The sequence below is a fragment of the Hyperoodon ampullatus genome (genome assembly GCF_949752795.1).
Source record: "Hyperoodon ampullatus genome assembly, chromosome: 9".
Classification (NCBI taxonomy): Eukaryota; Metazoa; Chordata; class Mammalia; order Artiodactyla; family Ziphiidae; genus Hyperoodon; species Hyperoodon ampullatus.
This window is the reverse complement of record NC_136922.1, coordinates 97,272,416-97,286,803: the sequence shown is the minus strand read 5'-3', so window position 1 is coordinate 97,286,803 and position 14,388 is coordinate 97,272,416. Positions and strand designations below refer to the sequence as shown.

Sequence of the window (14,388 nt, the reverse complement as noted above, 5' to 3'; positions counted from 1 at the left end):
GCAAGTGGACAGACGTAGGCGGGGGTAAATCACTTGCCTCCAAGTGGTGTCCCAAAGCAACAGCCGACTCCTACTGCACAGCCCACGGTCAGCATGTCAGTGTAATAGTATGGCTGCTACTAGGGGAGACACAAACAGGGAGCCAGATGGGAAGGATGGGCAGGGGGGCAGAAGAGGAAAGGAGAACAGGCAAGGGTGGGGAATAAAGAAGGAGCGGCTTAAGTCACAGGGAATCACAGTGGCCCCGTCTCCCCCCTGCGATCCCAGGCCAAGAGAAACTCAGTTAGTTTGGCAAACAGGAAGTGATCTCCTAGCACAAGGCCAAACATAGAAAATGAAATCAATGTTAGGCAAATATATGGGAGGAAGGTCAGCCAATAAATGGTCACCAGAGAGGGGCTGGAGATGGGGACAATCAGGGCAAGAAGTGTCAATAGCAAGAGAGACAGGAAAGGACTTCCGACAAACAGCACCAATAAAGCCGGCAAGAAATAGCCACCAGCCTCAAAAGAACAGACAGCTCTCTGGTAAAAAAAAAAAAAAAAGCGCGGGTGCCTGGAGTCCAGGGCCTGTGATCCAGGGTCACACCCTGAAGGCCCACCCACCAGTCCCTTCCGCGAGCTGCCTGTCCACCCCAAAGCTTGTGGCAACCGCTCCAACCCCTCGGGCCACCGGGGTAGGGAGGAAGTGGGACTTGCCTCCGACAGGGGCTGCAAAGCAGCATCCCACGCCCACCGCGCAGGCCGACACCAGGAGATCAAGCTGCCCAGGCACAGTCTGCAACAGAGAAGCTCGCGGACAGGGCGGGTGGAGCGCTGGGGCGGGGGAGAGCGCACGAGACGGGGTGGAAGGGCAGGAACAACAAAGGGACGGGGCGGCACCGGAGGGGAACTGACACCCGGGCGGCTGAGGCGCGGACCACGTGCCGAGCCCCGATGCGGGGGCAGGGATGGGAGGTGCGTCAGGGAACCGGCACAGGCTAAACAGCGGCATCGCGTGGCTGGAGTAGGCGGGTGGCGCCACGTGTGTGGGGACGAGGGAGCGTGAGTTAGCGCAGTGCCCGGCTCAGCATCACGGCCAAGGCAGCCCTGCCCCACCCGCCAGCGCGCACAGCCCCAGCTCCTTTTACCTTCTCAGCCTTACCTCGTACACCCCACAGAGCACGGACATGAACTTGCTGAGGACAGCGGCGCAGATGCTGGCAATGTGGACAAAAGGGCCCTGGGAGAGAGGAGAGGGACGAGGGGTCAGGGGCAGGGGGCCAGATGGGGGGCTTGGTGGCATTCTTGGACAGACATTGGTTGCTCCAGGCACTGTACCAGGGGCTGGAAATACAGACGTGAGCAAGATAGAGGTTCTGCCTTCGCAGAGCTTCATCCCAGGGAGGAAGCGGGGTGATACGCCGGCATATTATCATTTCAGAAAATGTCCCCCGCTCGCCACAACGAGAGAAAGCCCCCGCGCAGCAACGAAGACCCAACGCAGCCATAAATACATACATACATACACACATACATACATACATACGTACATACATTTGTTTCAAAAAAAGGGGGGGAAAAAAATGCTAGGGGCTAAGAAGAAATTGAGGGAGGGTCAGAGGAGAGAGACAGGAAAGCTGAGGGTGGGATGGGGAAGGTCACAACTGAGTAAGGCCTTGATGGAGATGAGGCGTCATTTGCATCAGGAAGAAGGGTGTTCCAGGCTGAGGGGACAGCAAGTGCAGCAGCCCCAAGAGGCGGGCAGGCTCCCGCCGTAGAGTGGCAGGAAGTGCCTGTCACTCAAGCTCAGGGAAGGAGCCTGATCACCATAGTCCCCCTAGGCCCCAGGAATAAGTGTGGACTTCATTTTAAGAGGAACGGAAAGCCATGTGAGGTTCCTGACCAGAGGGCAGACATTCCTGATTCCATTTTGAAAAGATAACTCTGGCTGCAGGGGGGGGCGAGAAGATAGAGGAGCAGAACCTTGAAAAAAAAACACAGCCTCTTTTAGGTCTCAGTTTTCACAGAATGTGTCTGGATTGTCTTTAAGGCCGTGGTTCTCAACTGGGGGAGATTTTGCCCCCAGGGGACATTTGGCGATGTCTGAGGACATTCTGATGGCCACAATGGGGGTTGGCGGGAGGGAGGGGGGAGGACTGCTGCTGGCATGTAGGGGGCAGAGGCCAGAGACGCTGCTAATCATCCTACAGTGTACGGGACGGCCCCCCAGAACCAAGAATTAGCGGCAAGTGCCAACAGTGCCCAGGATGCGAGATTCTGCTCTAAGGTGCTCCCAGGGCTGATGAAGATCTTCCCAAGTATCTCTCCTCCGGAATCCCCATGGTCCCACGCTGCCCCCGGAGCTCCCTCTAGACTCAGTGCTGCCCTCTGCCTGAGGACCTGCCCAGCTCACCCCACAGTAACTGGAGTCCTACCTCTTTCCCCACAGGGATGCCACTGCCCAGCCCCGCAGTCAGGGCCACAACCTTGGCCACAAAGGCCTTGAGGGTGAGATATTCCTTCAGGACAACCCCGCGAAGTATTGTCTTCATTTCAGGGATTCCAGAGCCTAAAAGGGTTTTTAAAAAATGATTGTGTGCAGGTTCAAGCTGGAGGTTAAAGGTAGATGGACATCCAGATAGTGGACATGAGGGTGGGGCGAGAGGTCTATGGGGGGAGGACAGTAGCAAAGCAGCAAAAGGACTGTCAGGGGCGTGGAGGAGGGAGGGAGGGAGGGGAGCACGGGGTCTCCAGGCCAATGAGATTCTGCTGGATTATGGTGATGGCATGATGGGGCAGGATCTGGGAAGTTCTCACCGACAGCCTGGGGAGAGATGAGGTGGCAGAAGAGGGCACTGAAGAGGATGAGGATGAGTGGGAAGGTGACCCAGACCAGGAACTGCAGAGGCATGTTGGGCTGCATCTGGTAGTAGGTCCACTTGTAGGCTGCAGAGACAGGCGTCTGGGCTTAGTCCTATGTGGATGGCATGTTGCCGCCATCCCACACTCGTGGCATGGAACAGCGTGCTAGGAGTGTGCTCCAGCCATGGCTATCCCGTTTGACCTCAGAAATGGCACTGTTCTCATTTGACACGTGGGGGGGTCTAAGCTGGGGGATGAGACGTGATCCGTTCAAGTTCCCAACACTTGTAGGAGGTCAAGTGGGCGCCAGTGCAGCAAACCACACTCTGTGGGCGCGTCATTAGAGGCTGTGGCGCACCCAACCACCCCGGTTAACCCGGCACTGAGGGGCTCCTGGGACTCCAGGTGTTTTCAGTTGCCTGAACTGAAAAGTCCTAGGAGAACTAGGACAAGTTGGTCACCCTGTGAGAGGGTCCCCACAGCTTGGCTGGTAGCAGGTGGGAGGGGCAGAAAACATGGATCCGGGTCTGGGTCTGGTCTCATCCTGGGCCACAGCTCCACCTGATCTCCTCTGTGCACCATCCTCCTCCCGAAGCCCCCCCAGCTTACCCTAGGTTGAAACTCTAGAACAACAGCTGTATGGGGAGGGCTGAGGGCAAAGGGCCAGGTTAAACCTACCCTGAAGGGTTTTGGCACTGACGTAATCCATGCACCAGCTAACCAGAGCCATAAGCAGCCCCAGAAGCAGCAGAAAGATCCAGTCTTCCCCTAATTTTCTTCTCACCACGAGTCCCAGACGGTGGATACAACCTAGGAAAAGAAAGTAAAGAGGAGCAGGTGACCAGTCACTACCGTGTGTGTGTGGCTGAGGATGGGAGGTGCAGGGCCCTCGGGGTCTTGTCTATACGTCTCATTCCCTGAGTTTCTTCCCACCTCTCTGCCCTTCGGAAGGCACCAAAGTCCAGTTCCCCACTGGCTACTTGGTTCCCTTCTAAACCCTAGTTTCTTGGGGCTGCGTGGGAGGGATGGTGGGAAGGACCTGGGAGCCATGTCTTCTCCTTAATACTTGGGGGAGGGCTTTGGCGTGCGTGGGGGGAGGGGGAGGGCTTTGGCGTGCGTGGGGGGATGGTGAGCCAGAAATATGCAACAGGTCTTCTGAGTTAGTGTCCTAATGCCTGTACCTCCTTCCATTCCACATTCCTTTATTCCCCAGTCCCCATCACCTTGACATTTAGAATAGTGTCCCTCATCCATGTTGTCCATGGAAGCACTGGAGTCCACCGTCTCGGGCATCCCCGTGTCCTGCTCCTTGTGTGAGAACTGTGCTTTGTGATGGCCATAGATCTGGACAGAGGGAGATGGGAAAGGTCTGTCTTGTTGAAGAGTTAAAAGAAATAGAGGGGAGCGTATAGATCCACAGATAAAAGAAACAAACAGCTTTTTATTTATTTTATTTTATTTTTTATTAGCTTCTTCTTTATAACAAAGTGAATCAGTCATACATATACATCTGTTCCCACATCCCTTCCCTCTTGCGTCTCCCTCCCTCCCACCCTCCCTATCCCACCCCTCCAGGCGGTCACAAAGCACCGAGCTGATCTCCCTGTGCTATGCGGCTGCTTCCCACTATCTTTCTACCTTACGTTTGGTAGTGTATATATGTCCATGCCTCTCTTTCGCTTTGTCACAGCTTACCCTTCCCCCTCCCCATATCCTCAAGTCCATTCTCAGTAGGTCTGTGTCTTTATTCCTGACAAACAGCTTTTTAAAATCCTGGGTGTTGAGGGCCTCGGGCAGGGTCACTGTGTGGTCATCCGTGCCCTCCGCTCCCCACTCTCCATCTGCACTTTTCCCACTCCTCACCCTTGTCTATCCATCCACACCCTTGCACGTCTGTAGTCATCTTGGTCAATAGCAGCCTTCGTCAAGGGGACCAATTTCTACTCTGAAGTAGGGATACAAAAACGGTGCTAAGGGCTTCCCTGGTGGCGCAGTGGTTAAGAATCTGCCTGCCAGTGCAGGGCACACAGGTTTGAGCCCTGGTCCGGGAAGATCCCACATGCCGCGGAGCAACTAAGCCCGTGTGCCACAACTACTGAGCCTGCGCTCTACAGCCCGCGTGCCACAACTACTGAAGCCCGTGCCCCTAGAGTCTGTGCTCCACAAGAGAAGCCACCGCAATGAGAAGCCTTTGCACCACAACGAAGAGTAGCCCCTGCTTGCCACAACTAGAGAAAGCCGGTGCACAGCAATGAACACCCGATGTAGCCATAAATAAATACATACATACATGCATACATAAATGTATTAAAAAAAAACTGTGCTGATACTGGGCATCTGCATCAATTACATGTTTTTGTGTCACTGCTTCCTGTGTCTCAGCCTCTCTCTTGTTTCCCCAGACTCCCTCACACTGATGTGGATGGGGTAAGGAAAGACTCGCAGGTGACTCTTCGTTGCTCTTGGCCTTGGTGTGTCTAGCTTTAATGAGGCCCCTCAGATGCCCTGGAGGCTTAGAGAAAGCCCATCCACCTCCGCTTCCTGTGCTCAAATGCACAAACTGGACCCAGCCCGGATAAAGCAAGTCAGTCCACTTCCTCCTGAAGCAGAGCTTGCGTGTTTGGGTGTGTGTGTGTGTGTGTGTGTGTGTGTGTGTGTGTGTGCGCGCGCGCGTGCGTGCGTGCGCAAGGTCTCTAACTGCCCCACCTCCACTGCACTAACTACGTCCTCTGGAGCCAGGGTCAGGCCAGGCCACGTTGCTGGTTCTGGGAGAGCCTGGGTGGAAGAGATCTGATTTCACAATACAAGAAGTAGAGTTTATGCCTGAGTCCTGGACAGGCACGCACTAATACCCTGCTCATGGCTCTTTCGTCTTCTGGGATGAGGTTAGTGACTGGGAGAAGCCGTGTTTCCCTCTGTGTCCTTCCTGGCCCCCGAGAGAAGACATTACCCACAGGGGGCCAGCACACGGGCTGCCTCAGCCCCCTTGGTTCCCAGGCTGGTGGAGATGAGAAGAGGGTGCTCCATACCAAACCTGGGCTGGGAAACACTGAAAGAGCCGGATCTGTGCTGGCTGGACCAATGTGCACCAGTCGAGCAGGGCTGGGAGGGCAGGGAGAAGTCAAGCCTGAAAGCATTCGCAGTGTCTGGATTCCTTAACAAAAACACCCGTGTGTGTAGGGCTGGGGCTGGGGCTGGGAGGATGGATGAAATGATGCTGACAAAATACTGATAACTGATCATTAGGCAAGGGGTACTTGGGCATTCATTACACTGCTCTTTCTGTTTTTGTATAAGTGTGAAATTTCCATAATAAAATTTAAACAGAGAAAAACTTAAGTCCAAACTCCTCTTCTTTGCTTTCAGGGCCCTTTGGAGCCCAGCCCAACCCTACTTCCCAAGCCACCTCAGCATTCCTTTCCAACAGGAAGCTTCACGCTAGTGTACCTGGTTTCCTCACTGTCACCAGAAGGTGCCATAACTGCACCTTTACTCAAGTTGTCATCCCACCCAGACCGCCTACACGGTGACAGTGAGCCCAGAGCCATGAGGAGAGGTCTTTCTGTCCAGCCCCACACAGTGTTCTAGGGTCCCCTCCTCCAGGAAGCCCACTCTGACTCACCATTGGAGCCTCTGCTGGCTTTTGTGTCCCAGTCCCCACCTGATCCTCTGGGGCTGCCCTTACCCACCACCCTCGGGATGGATCAGGACTGAGACGTGGATCCTCTTGACCCCCAGCGCTGAGCTCACCAGCCCAGGCCAGCCCTCAGTTTCCCAGTCCTGTCTAGACCCCATAAACTAGAGGAACCACAGTCCACCCCCTCGTTGGCTAAAACGCTTTTAAATCTTGATTTCCTGGTCCTCCTGAGAGGTTCCATCCTGTCTCTCTCTGCATGCACATTCACTGGCTAATCCTAACCTGTGTATTTATCTGTGACCAGCTCCCAGCCTGTCTTTCAGCGGTGCTCATCCCATTGCCCTTTCCTAGATGTCTAGAAGCCCTGGAGGATATTTATCCCTGGACATCCCTGATTAGTTCACGAGCCCCTCTCTCTGGGTACAGATCTCTGTACCCTTCCAGGTGCCTGCCACTTCATCGGTTCTTACTTAATGAATCCTCCCACCTGAAAGTTTGATTATATTTCTTCTGCTCATTTGACACCGGTCTATCTTTGATCACTGAGATGCAATTCAGTCCATTTTCTCCACTCATCCCAGCTCTTCTGCCTTCTGCAGAAGTGCTGATTTGTGTGTGTCCTGCCGAGGGTGGGGAGGGAGAAATCCGGCGGTGTCTGCGCGCGGGAGAGGGTGTAAGGACAGCTCAGGCACACAGAGCTGTGGTCCCCTCTGCCACTCACCTCGTGTGGGTTATGTAAGCACGAGCTCGTCATGCATGTGTGGCTTTGCCCTCTTCCCCCCAGGATTCGGGGCTTCTGTTAGTAAAGCTTGTGTTAAAGTACCCGTGTGTCTCTGTATAAGGAGCTCACAAGGCTGAACCCAGACCTTTGAAGAATGTTCATATTTTGAACACATGACCGCGTACTTTTTCAAGTTAAAAAGATCACAGTGTTCCCTCTTTCCACCTGATTCCTCTTTTCCCCCAATCCATGGCACCACCGTCTCCTCGAATCCACCGCCCCCTCCCCTTAGGACTTTACCTGTGTGGGGCGGGCGTTGGGACGGGGGCCTGCATCCCTCCGGAGCCTGTGCTGCAGGTCCCCACTCTTGGAGGGCAGTCCGTAGCTGGTGCAGTGTTCAAAGGGCATGTACTGGTACTGGGGGGCGCTACCCCACCAGGTGGGCTCGGCCCCAAGCCTCTGGGACCCAGATGGCTCCATGCTCCCTCCCCCGGCCAGGCCTCGGCCCGCTTGTCCCTGCCCTCCCCCCAGTAAGGCTCCTTAAGCCTGCCCTCCTGCTTGTCCCCAAGGCGTCTGGGGCAGCGTGCCCACCCCCAGCTATTTATAGCCATCTCTCCGTCACATGACCCCCCCCAGCCACATCTGATCTGCTTGGGGTCGAAGCAGGTGTGAGAGCCGTGCGGGGGAGGGGTTGGGCTGAGAACCTGTAGGACAGCCCAGGAGGGAATTCCCTCAGCAGGGCCAGCACTGTCCCCCTCCTTAGTCACTAGGGGGCTCCCAGCCCCAAGCCACTGGTCCGGCTATAAATATTGCCCAGACCAGGATGGAAAACGGCTTCGCAGGCTCTCAGACCTGTGTGCTGCCCCGGGTCTGCATCCTCTAAGCAACCCACCTCTTTTCTTCAGTCTGTGGGGACGTGAGGGCTGAGGAGATGGATGGAGTGATCCTAGGGTCCCGAAGCACCTGGGGTGGGGGGCAGCTCACCTGGCAGAGTAACCGGCGCCTCTCTGCCCTCTTTCCCTGCGGGCTTGTTCCCAGCTCTGTGTCTTCCTGAGGTTTAGTTCTCATCTGTCGAACCAACTCTCTCCCAACCCAGCCGGTGTTCAGCTTTCTCCTCCAGCTCTGCCTTTTCTGTCTGCCAGAGGCTGCTGGTGATGCTTTGGGGTCATCCCCTTGACCACACCTTCATCACCCCCTGGGTGTGGGACCCAGGGGTAATAGCCTTGTGTTCTGGCATTTCTCCCACCTCCCAGACTGGTACACGTCAGCCACACCAGCAGCCTGGATGTACAGGGAGGGAACTGAGCCTCCGTTTAGACCGTTTAGACCGTGGAGCATCCCTCGGAGGTCTATCAGGGCAGGTAAGATAACGGGGGGAGAAGGGGAAGTGGGCCAGGGGAACGAGGGAGGCCGAGGAGGGCAGGGAAAGGGCGTTTCTCGTGATGAGCCCGACAAACATAAAAGATGACAGGGAAGTACTCTGATATTCTTCCCTTTTCAGGTCAATAAATAATTTTTGGCCAAGGCCAAACTACTCTATTTGGCATCACTCTTTTTTGTTTTTTTTTTTTTGCGGTACGCGGGCCTCTCACTGTTGTGGCCTCTCCCGTTGTGGAGCACAGGCTCCGGACGCGCAGGCTCAGCGGCCATGGCTCATGGGCCCAGCCGCTCCGCAGCACATCACACTTTTTTAAAACCGGTTTTCCTAGTACAGTCCTTCCCCTCTGAGCTCTTCACTATAGAATAAAATTGATAAAGATGAGCCAATGTGTGGTTTAGGATCCATCACCAAGTGAGGTCTGGCCCAGGACAGCCAAAGTTCAGGGACTGCAGGGTAGGGACACTAAACATCTGGTCTACAATTACATTTTGTTCTAGGCTAAATGGGACTGTCCAAAGCAGGTGGGGAAATGAATACCATTAAAAGCACCTTTTCTAACATAAATCTGAAGGCCTATAATCTACCCACAAAGATTACAAATGTGTGATTTGAGGGCCTGGAGGTTTGTAGTATCTCACTCCTCCACAGGCAGAATATAAGAAAAGAGATCTAAGGGGTTGGTGTGAGATGAAAGAAATACTTTCTTAATAAAGAAAATAGAATGCCAAAATGAAATTATATTCTTTGCAGGGGGCTTCAGAAACAGAAAAGATTTTCACGCCTTTGTGGAGTATGGCTCCCCTGAAGGTAGTCAGTTTCTGTAGGGGCTTAATAATCCCAAGAGACAAGTAACTAGGGCTATTGCTATTTCTTCACTGTTCCTGAGAAAATCAGGTCCTGGTTATGGATTCCAAAATTTGAAAGCAGAGGTTATTGGCACTGAGAAAACCCTCATACTCCACCAAGCCACCTAGAAGAACCAGCAGCAATTCTAAAAACCAGATTCTAGGGACTTCCCTGGTGGTCCAGTGGTTAGGATTCCATGCTCCCAACGCAGAGGGCCTGGGTTCGATCCCTGGTCAGGGAACTAGATCCCGCATGCCGCAACGAAAAGCCCGCAAGCCACAACTAAAAAAAAAATATCCCATGTGCCACAACTGGGACCCAGTACAGCCAAATAAAAACCAGATTCTGAAATCAGGAGGGTCAAGGAAATCTATAGCTGCTAGTGCTGGAGGGCAAGGATTTGAGAGTAATGATCTTGAGTCTGAGATTAGAACTAGTTAAAATCTCATGGGTTATCAGCCTGCAGGAGAAGAAAATAAAATGTAAGCGGTGCCCCCCTCCATCCCAACACCCCATGGGTGACAGTGCTTAGGCTCTTATTTGGAAGGCTGAAGATGGGTTTCTGGGGAGTTCTTTGAAAAGCTCCTAAATTTGGAAACAAATTCATAAGCATGCATTTATCTATGAGATATGTATACTGTATATGTATTCTTTTGGGGTTTTAAGTAGACTTACTTGAGGTCCATGAGACTAGAAGGTTAAAACCTATAGGCTTGGGCTTCCCTGGAGGTGCAGTGGTTGAGAATCTGCCTGCCAATGCAGGGGACACGGGGTCGAGCCCGTGTCCCACATGCCGCGGAGCAACTAGGCCCGTGAGCCACAACTACTGAGCCTGTGCGTCTAGAGCCTGTGCCCCGCAACAAGATAGGCCGCGACAGTGAGAGGCCCGCGCACCGCGAGGAAGAGTGTCCCCCGCTTGCCGCAACTAGAAAAAGCCCTCGCACAGAAACGAAGACCCAACACAGCCAAAAATAAATAAATTTAAAACAAAAACAAAAACAAAAACCCTATAGGCTTATAGAATTTCTATTTGAAGGAAGGTTGTTGAAATGACCATCTGGGTCACAGGTGCAAGGGGACGTGTGTTAGGGTATAGGTGGTCGTGAACAAGCCAGCCCCTTGGCATCCCCACATCCATTTAAGCAGGAACTTTCTCCCTGGGTTAAACCCTTGTTTTCAGACTCCCACCTCTTCAAGTCTGGTCTCTCCAACCATTGGACGATACACCATTACATTCTCTATAAGGCGCTTTCAGTCATGACTTCCCCTCTGCACATCCAGCCTAGTATGGAACCCATGACCACCTACTTTCTGAAACTTCACCTAGGCAATTGCAACTTCCTCTGAACACACTTTCCCTTTGCAGTTTTCCTCACTGGCAGTCATTTCTCCTCTACTGCTTATTGGACCTTGCCTTCCAGATCCTTCAAAAATCCCTGGTCCCTTCCCATACCCTGCATATGAGGCCTTCCCGAGAGCACTGGACAGGGCTCTTTCTTCCTCCCCTTCTGTATTTTTGAACACGATACAGTACACTTTTTCCCTGTTCTCTGCCCCAAAAGGGCTAAGATGGAATAAAGTCTTTGGTCTCAGGCTCCTTCTCCCAGCTCAGTGGGAAAAATCTCTGGCCCCAAAAAGTGAGGAGGGAGAAAATCGCATGCTAAGAAAAAAGTCAGAGAAGCAATATTGTTAGCTGACAGCATGGACTCAAGTCGCCAGGTTGTTTCCATCCTGGCCTCCGTTTCCTCAGAAAGGCAGTAATTTAAGAGGGTTACAGAGAGAAAAGAACACATGCGAAAGTCATAGTGCCTGCCCCAAAGTGAGCTCTGAATGTTGTGTCATTAAACTGAAGCTCATTCTGTGAGATGGTTAACAGCCGTCTCAGATGCCCAGAGAGGTAGGTGTACACATGCAGGTGGGCTACGGGGTTAACAGATGGTTAACAGATGTGTAATGTGTTAACCCTGTGGGATCCACCATGCATCCTCATAGGGTAGCGTCCTTCATCCTTTTAAGGTAGCAATGATTTCCCCGTGTTTAGATAAGGGTGAGGTTAGCTACCTTAGCCACGGTCTCCGATACCTTAAAAGGCCAAGCCACCATTTGCCATCTATTTAATTCTAGAGTCCATGTCCTTAAAGCTACATCTTTTTTTTTTTTTTTGGATAATTGAAGTCTCGGAGCCTCATTTTCCACTTCTGAAAAAGAACCAGGGAGATGCCGCCCTCCTGGCCTGTGGGAGGACGGTGTAAAGCTGCATAGGCCTGGGAGATGCACCGAGCGCTCGGGCAACTATAGCTGTTATGAACCTCTTCGCCTCAGACCACTTTCCCCCTCTGCTCATATCCCATCGGCCCCATTTCTTCCTGTTTTCCTCTTCCCTATTACAGGAAACGGGATGGGGGAGGGCAGCAAACGGCCGCCCCCAGCTCAGGGATGGGGTATAATTTTAGAAAATCCCCTGGCAGAGGGGACAGAGATCTGAAATTCAACCTGATACCCTTATTCAAGGGTGGGGCGGGAAGGACGTGGAATCCAGCTCAGCATATGCTGCTCTCTAATTCCCGACACACCAGCCTCCCAAACTTTCCTCCCACTATTCCAGTGCCCCTCCCAGAGGCTGTGTCTCCGCCTCCCACCCCTGGAGAAGGTCCCCGGGTCCAGCCCGCTCTGCAGGTCAGTGCCCCTCCTCCACCCAGTGATGTTGCAGCTCAACTTCATCCCTCTTAACTCTTCCTCCTCTGGATTCCTGGACAAGCTTCCTTCCCCCAAGGTCCACAGCAGCTTCCTACCACAATGCTCCAACAGAATGTGTTAGTCCCCCATAGCCCACCTGCATGTGTACACCTACCTTTCTGGGCGTAGACACATCACACCCTGAGAACTCCCCAGGTTACACAGCCCACTGCTTAGACCTCTTCCATGCTGCCCGAGAATTCTCTTACGATCTACGCCCACCCTGGAAAATATTAAATCCAAGTTGGATCACGTGAGATCAGGAATTCTAGGATCCTCCTCATCCTATTCTAGCTCAACCTGCTTCTCCAGCCTCCATCCCATAATCTAAGCAATCCAGAACCAACACTGCTTGCCAATGACTCTTCCATCTCTTCTGACCATGAGGAATCCCAGTGCTGGTAGCCATATTTTGGCCAGTTGCCTGTGGCCATGACAATGGAGATGGGCTCATCCGAGGTGTGGATCTGGTTGTATAAAAAAGATCTGGCAGCAAAACAAGAGGTGTTGGGCTCTGGGTATGCATTGTGAGGTGGTGAGGAACACTGGAAGAAGCTAAGGCAATGGAAATAAGCGGGCTTTAGAACACAGATTATCTACAGATACAGAGACGTCAGGCACACGTCGGTAATAAATATGAGCGTTTATTTGGCACCAGATGGCAATACAAAATCCTGGCAGTGGGACGAGGAGAGGTTCTGTCACCCAAGTACTTCCATACGATACTGAGCCAAGGGCAGGACTTGGCAACAAGTCTCCGAACCCCTGCAGGACAAGTATTCACTGAGCACCTGAACTACGAGGCTGAGCACTGTGCCCGGAACCACGGGAGGCGTGGAAAAAGTTGTCCCACGTGTGACTTCTGTCTCCAGGAGCTAATAATACGAGTGGATAAAACAAAACATGTGGGAAAATAAAGTACAAATACTAAACTGGGTATTTTGCCAAAAGGGAAATTTTGTCAAAAAGTAGGAGTCAAGGGCCTCCCTGGTGGCACAGTGGTTGAGAGTCCGCCTGCCGATGCAGGGGACACGGGTTTGTGCCCCGCTCCGGGAAGATCCCACATGCCGCGGAGCGGCTGGGCCCGTGAGCCATGGCCGCTGCGCCTGCGCGTCCGGAGCCTGTGCTCCGCAATGGGAGAGGCCACAACAGTGAGAGGCCCGCGTAATGCAAAAAAAAAAAAAAAAAAAAAAAAAGTAGGAGTCTAGGTTGCTTCCTTCCTTCCGCAAACATTTATTGAAGACCCAAGACGTGCCAGGCACTGGGTACATATTAGTGAACAAAAGAGACAAGGTTTCTGCTCTCATGGAGCTTAAAGTAGAGACAGGAATGAACAAGTGAAGCACGCTAACTGATGATTATGCATTGAGATAAGTGCAATAAAGGGGATTAAACAGAACACAGTAATAAAGAAACATGATTCTTAGAGACAGAATGACCTGGGAAGGCCTCCACAAAAAGGTGGCATTTAAGCTCAGACTTGAAGGATAAAGAAAGAAGCCACCAGAGCCAAGAGTGGTGAGGAGTGGAGCTCAGTGGACCCTAGAAGAGTGTCTGATGGCCCAGGGCAGGAAAGACCTCAGAATGTTTGAGAAACTGAGGACAGCAGTGGGCTGTTGCTTACAGGGAAATCAGCACTTACTGAGGCCCTGCAGGCCAAGGTAAAGAGTCTGGATTTTAGTTGAGGTGTGATAGGAAACCAGAGGGTTCCAAGCAGGGGAGTAACAGCATCAGATTTATATTTAAAAACCCAAACCAAAATCTGTCATACAGAGACTGGATTGAAAGGGGCAAGAACAGCAGCAAAAAAGAAGGCTTTTACGAATAGGGAAGTTTCGGGCTTCCCTGGTAGCGCAGTGGTTGAAGGTCCGCCTGCCGATGCTGGGGACACGGGTTCGTGCCCCGGTCTGGGAAGATCCCACATGCCGCGGAGCGGCTGGGCCCGTGAGCCATGGCCGCTGAGCCTGCGCGTCCGGAGCCTGTGCTCCGCAACGGGAGAGGCCACAACAGTAAGAGGCCCGCATACCGCACAAAAAAAAAAAAAAAAAAGAAGTTTCATAAAAGCACAGATAAAGATGGCTTCTAGGGTGAACAAATAACATACATAGCAGTGGTCTCCCTGAAATGGAAAGTCATAACGGGAAGGGGAAATAGGCCACATAAAATCAAAAGGGGATTTGATACTGAAGCAGAAAGAGGGAACAAGGTACTACATCACATCCTT

The 14,388-nt window shown here is 52.6% G+C and overlaps 1 protein-coding gene across 1 annotated transcript in view; it reads right to left on the bottom strand.

The window, feature by feature from the left end:
- Positions 1–7,696, bottom strand: part of CLCN1 (chloride voltage-gated channel 1) — a gene marked incomplete at its 3' end in the record, with an annotated part of 31,934 nt that extends 24,238 nt beyond the window's left edge. Inside the window, exons 1-7 of the mRNA XM_079711660.1 lie at positions 7,502–7,696; positions 4,067–4,187; positions 3,522–3,653; positions 2,799–2,927; positions 2,417–2,550; positions 1,144–1,221; positions 38–116 (exon numbers count right to left, since the gene is read on the bottom strand). Of these exons, the coding sequence (XP_079567786.1) occupies positions 38–116; positions 1,144–1,221; positions 2,417–2,550; positions 2,799–2,927; positions 3,522–3,653; positions 4,067–4,187; positions 7,502–7,681 (853 nt within the window). The 5' untranslated portion in view covers positions 7,682–7,696. The remainder of the gene's footprint in view (positions 1–37; positions 117–1,143; positions 1,222–2,416; positions 2,551–2,798; positions 2,928–3,521; positions 3,654–4,066; positions 4,188–7,501) is intronic.
- Between the last annotated feature and the right edge of the window lie 6,692 nt (positions 7,697–14,388).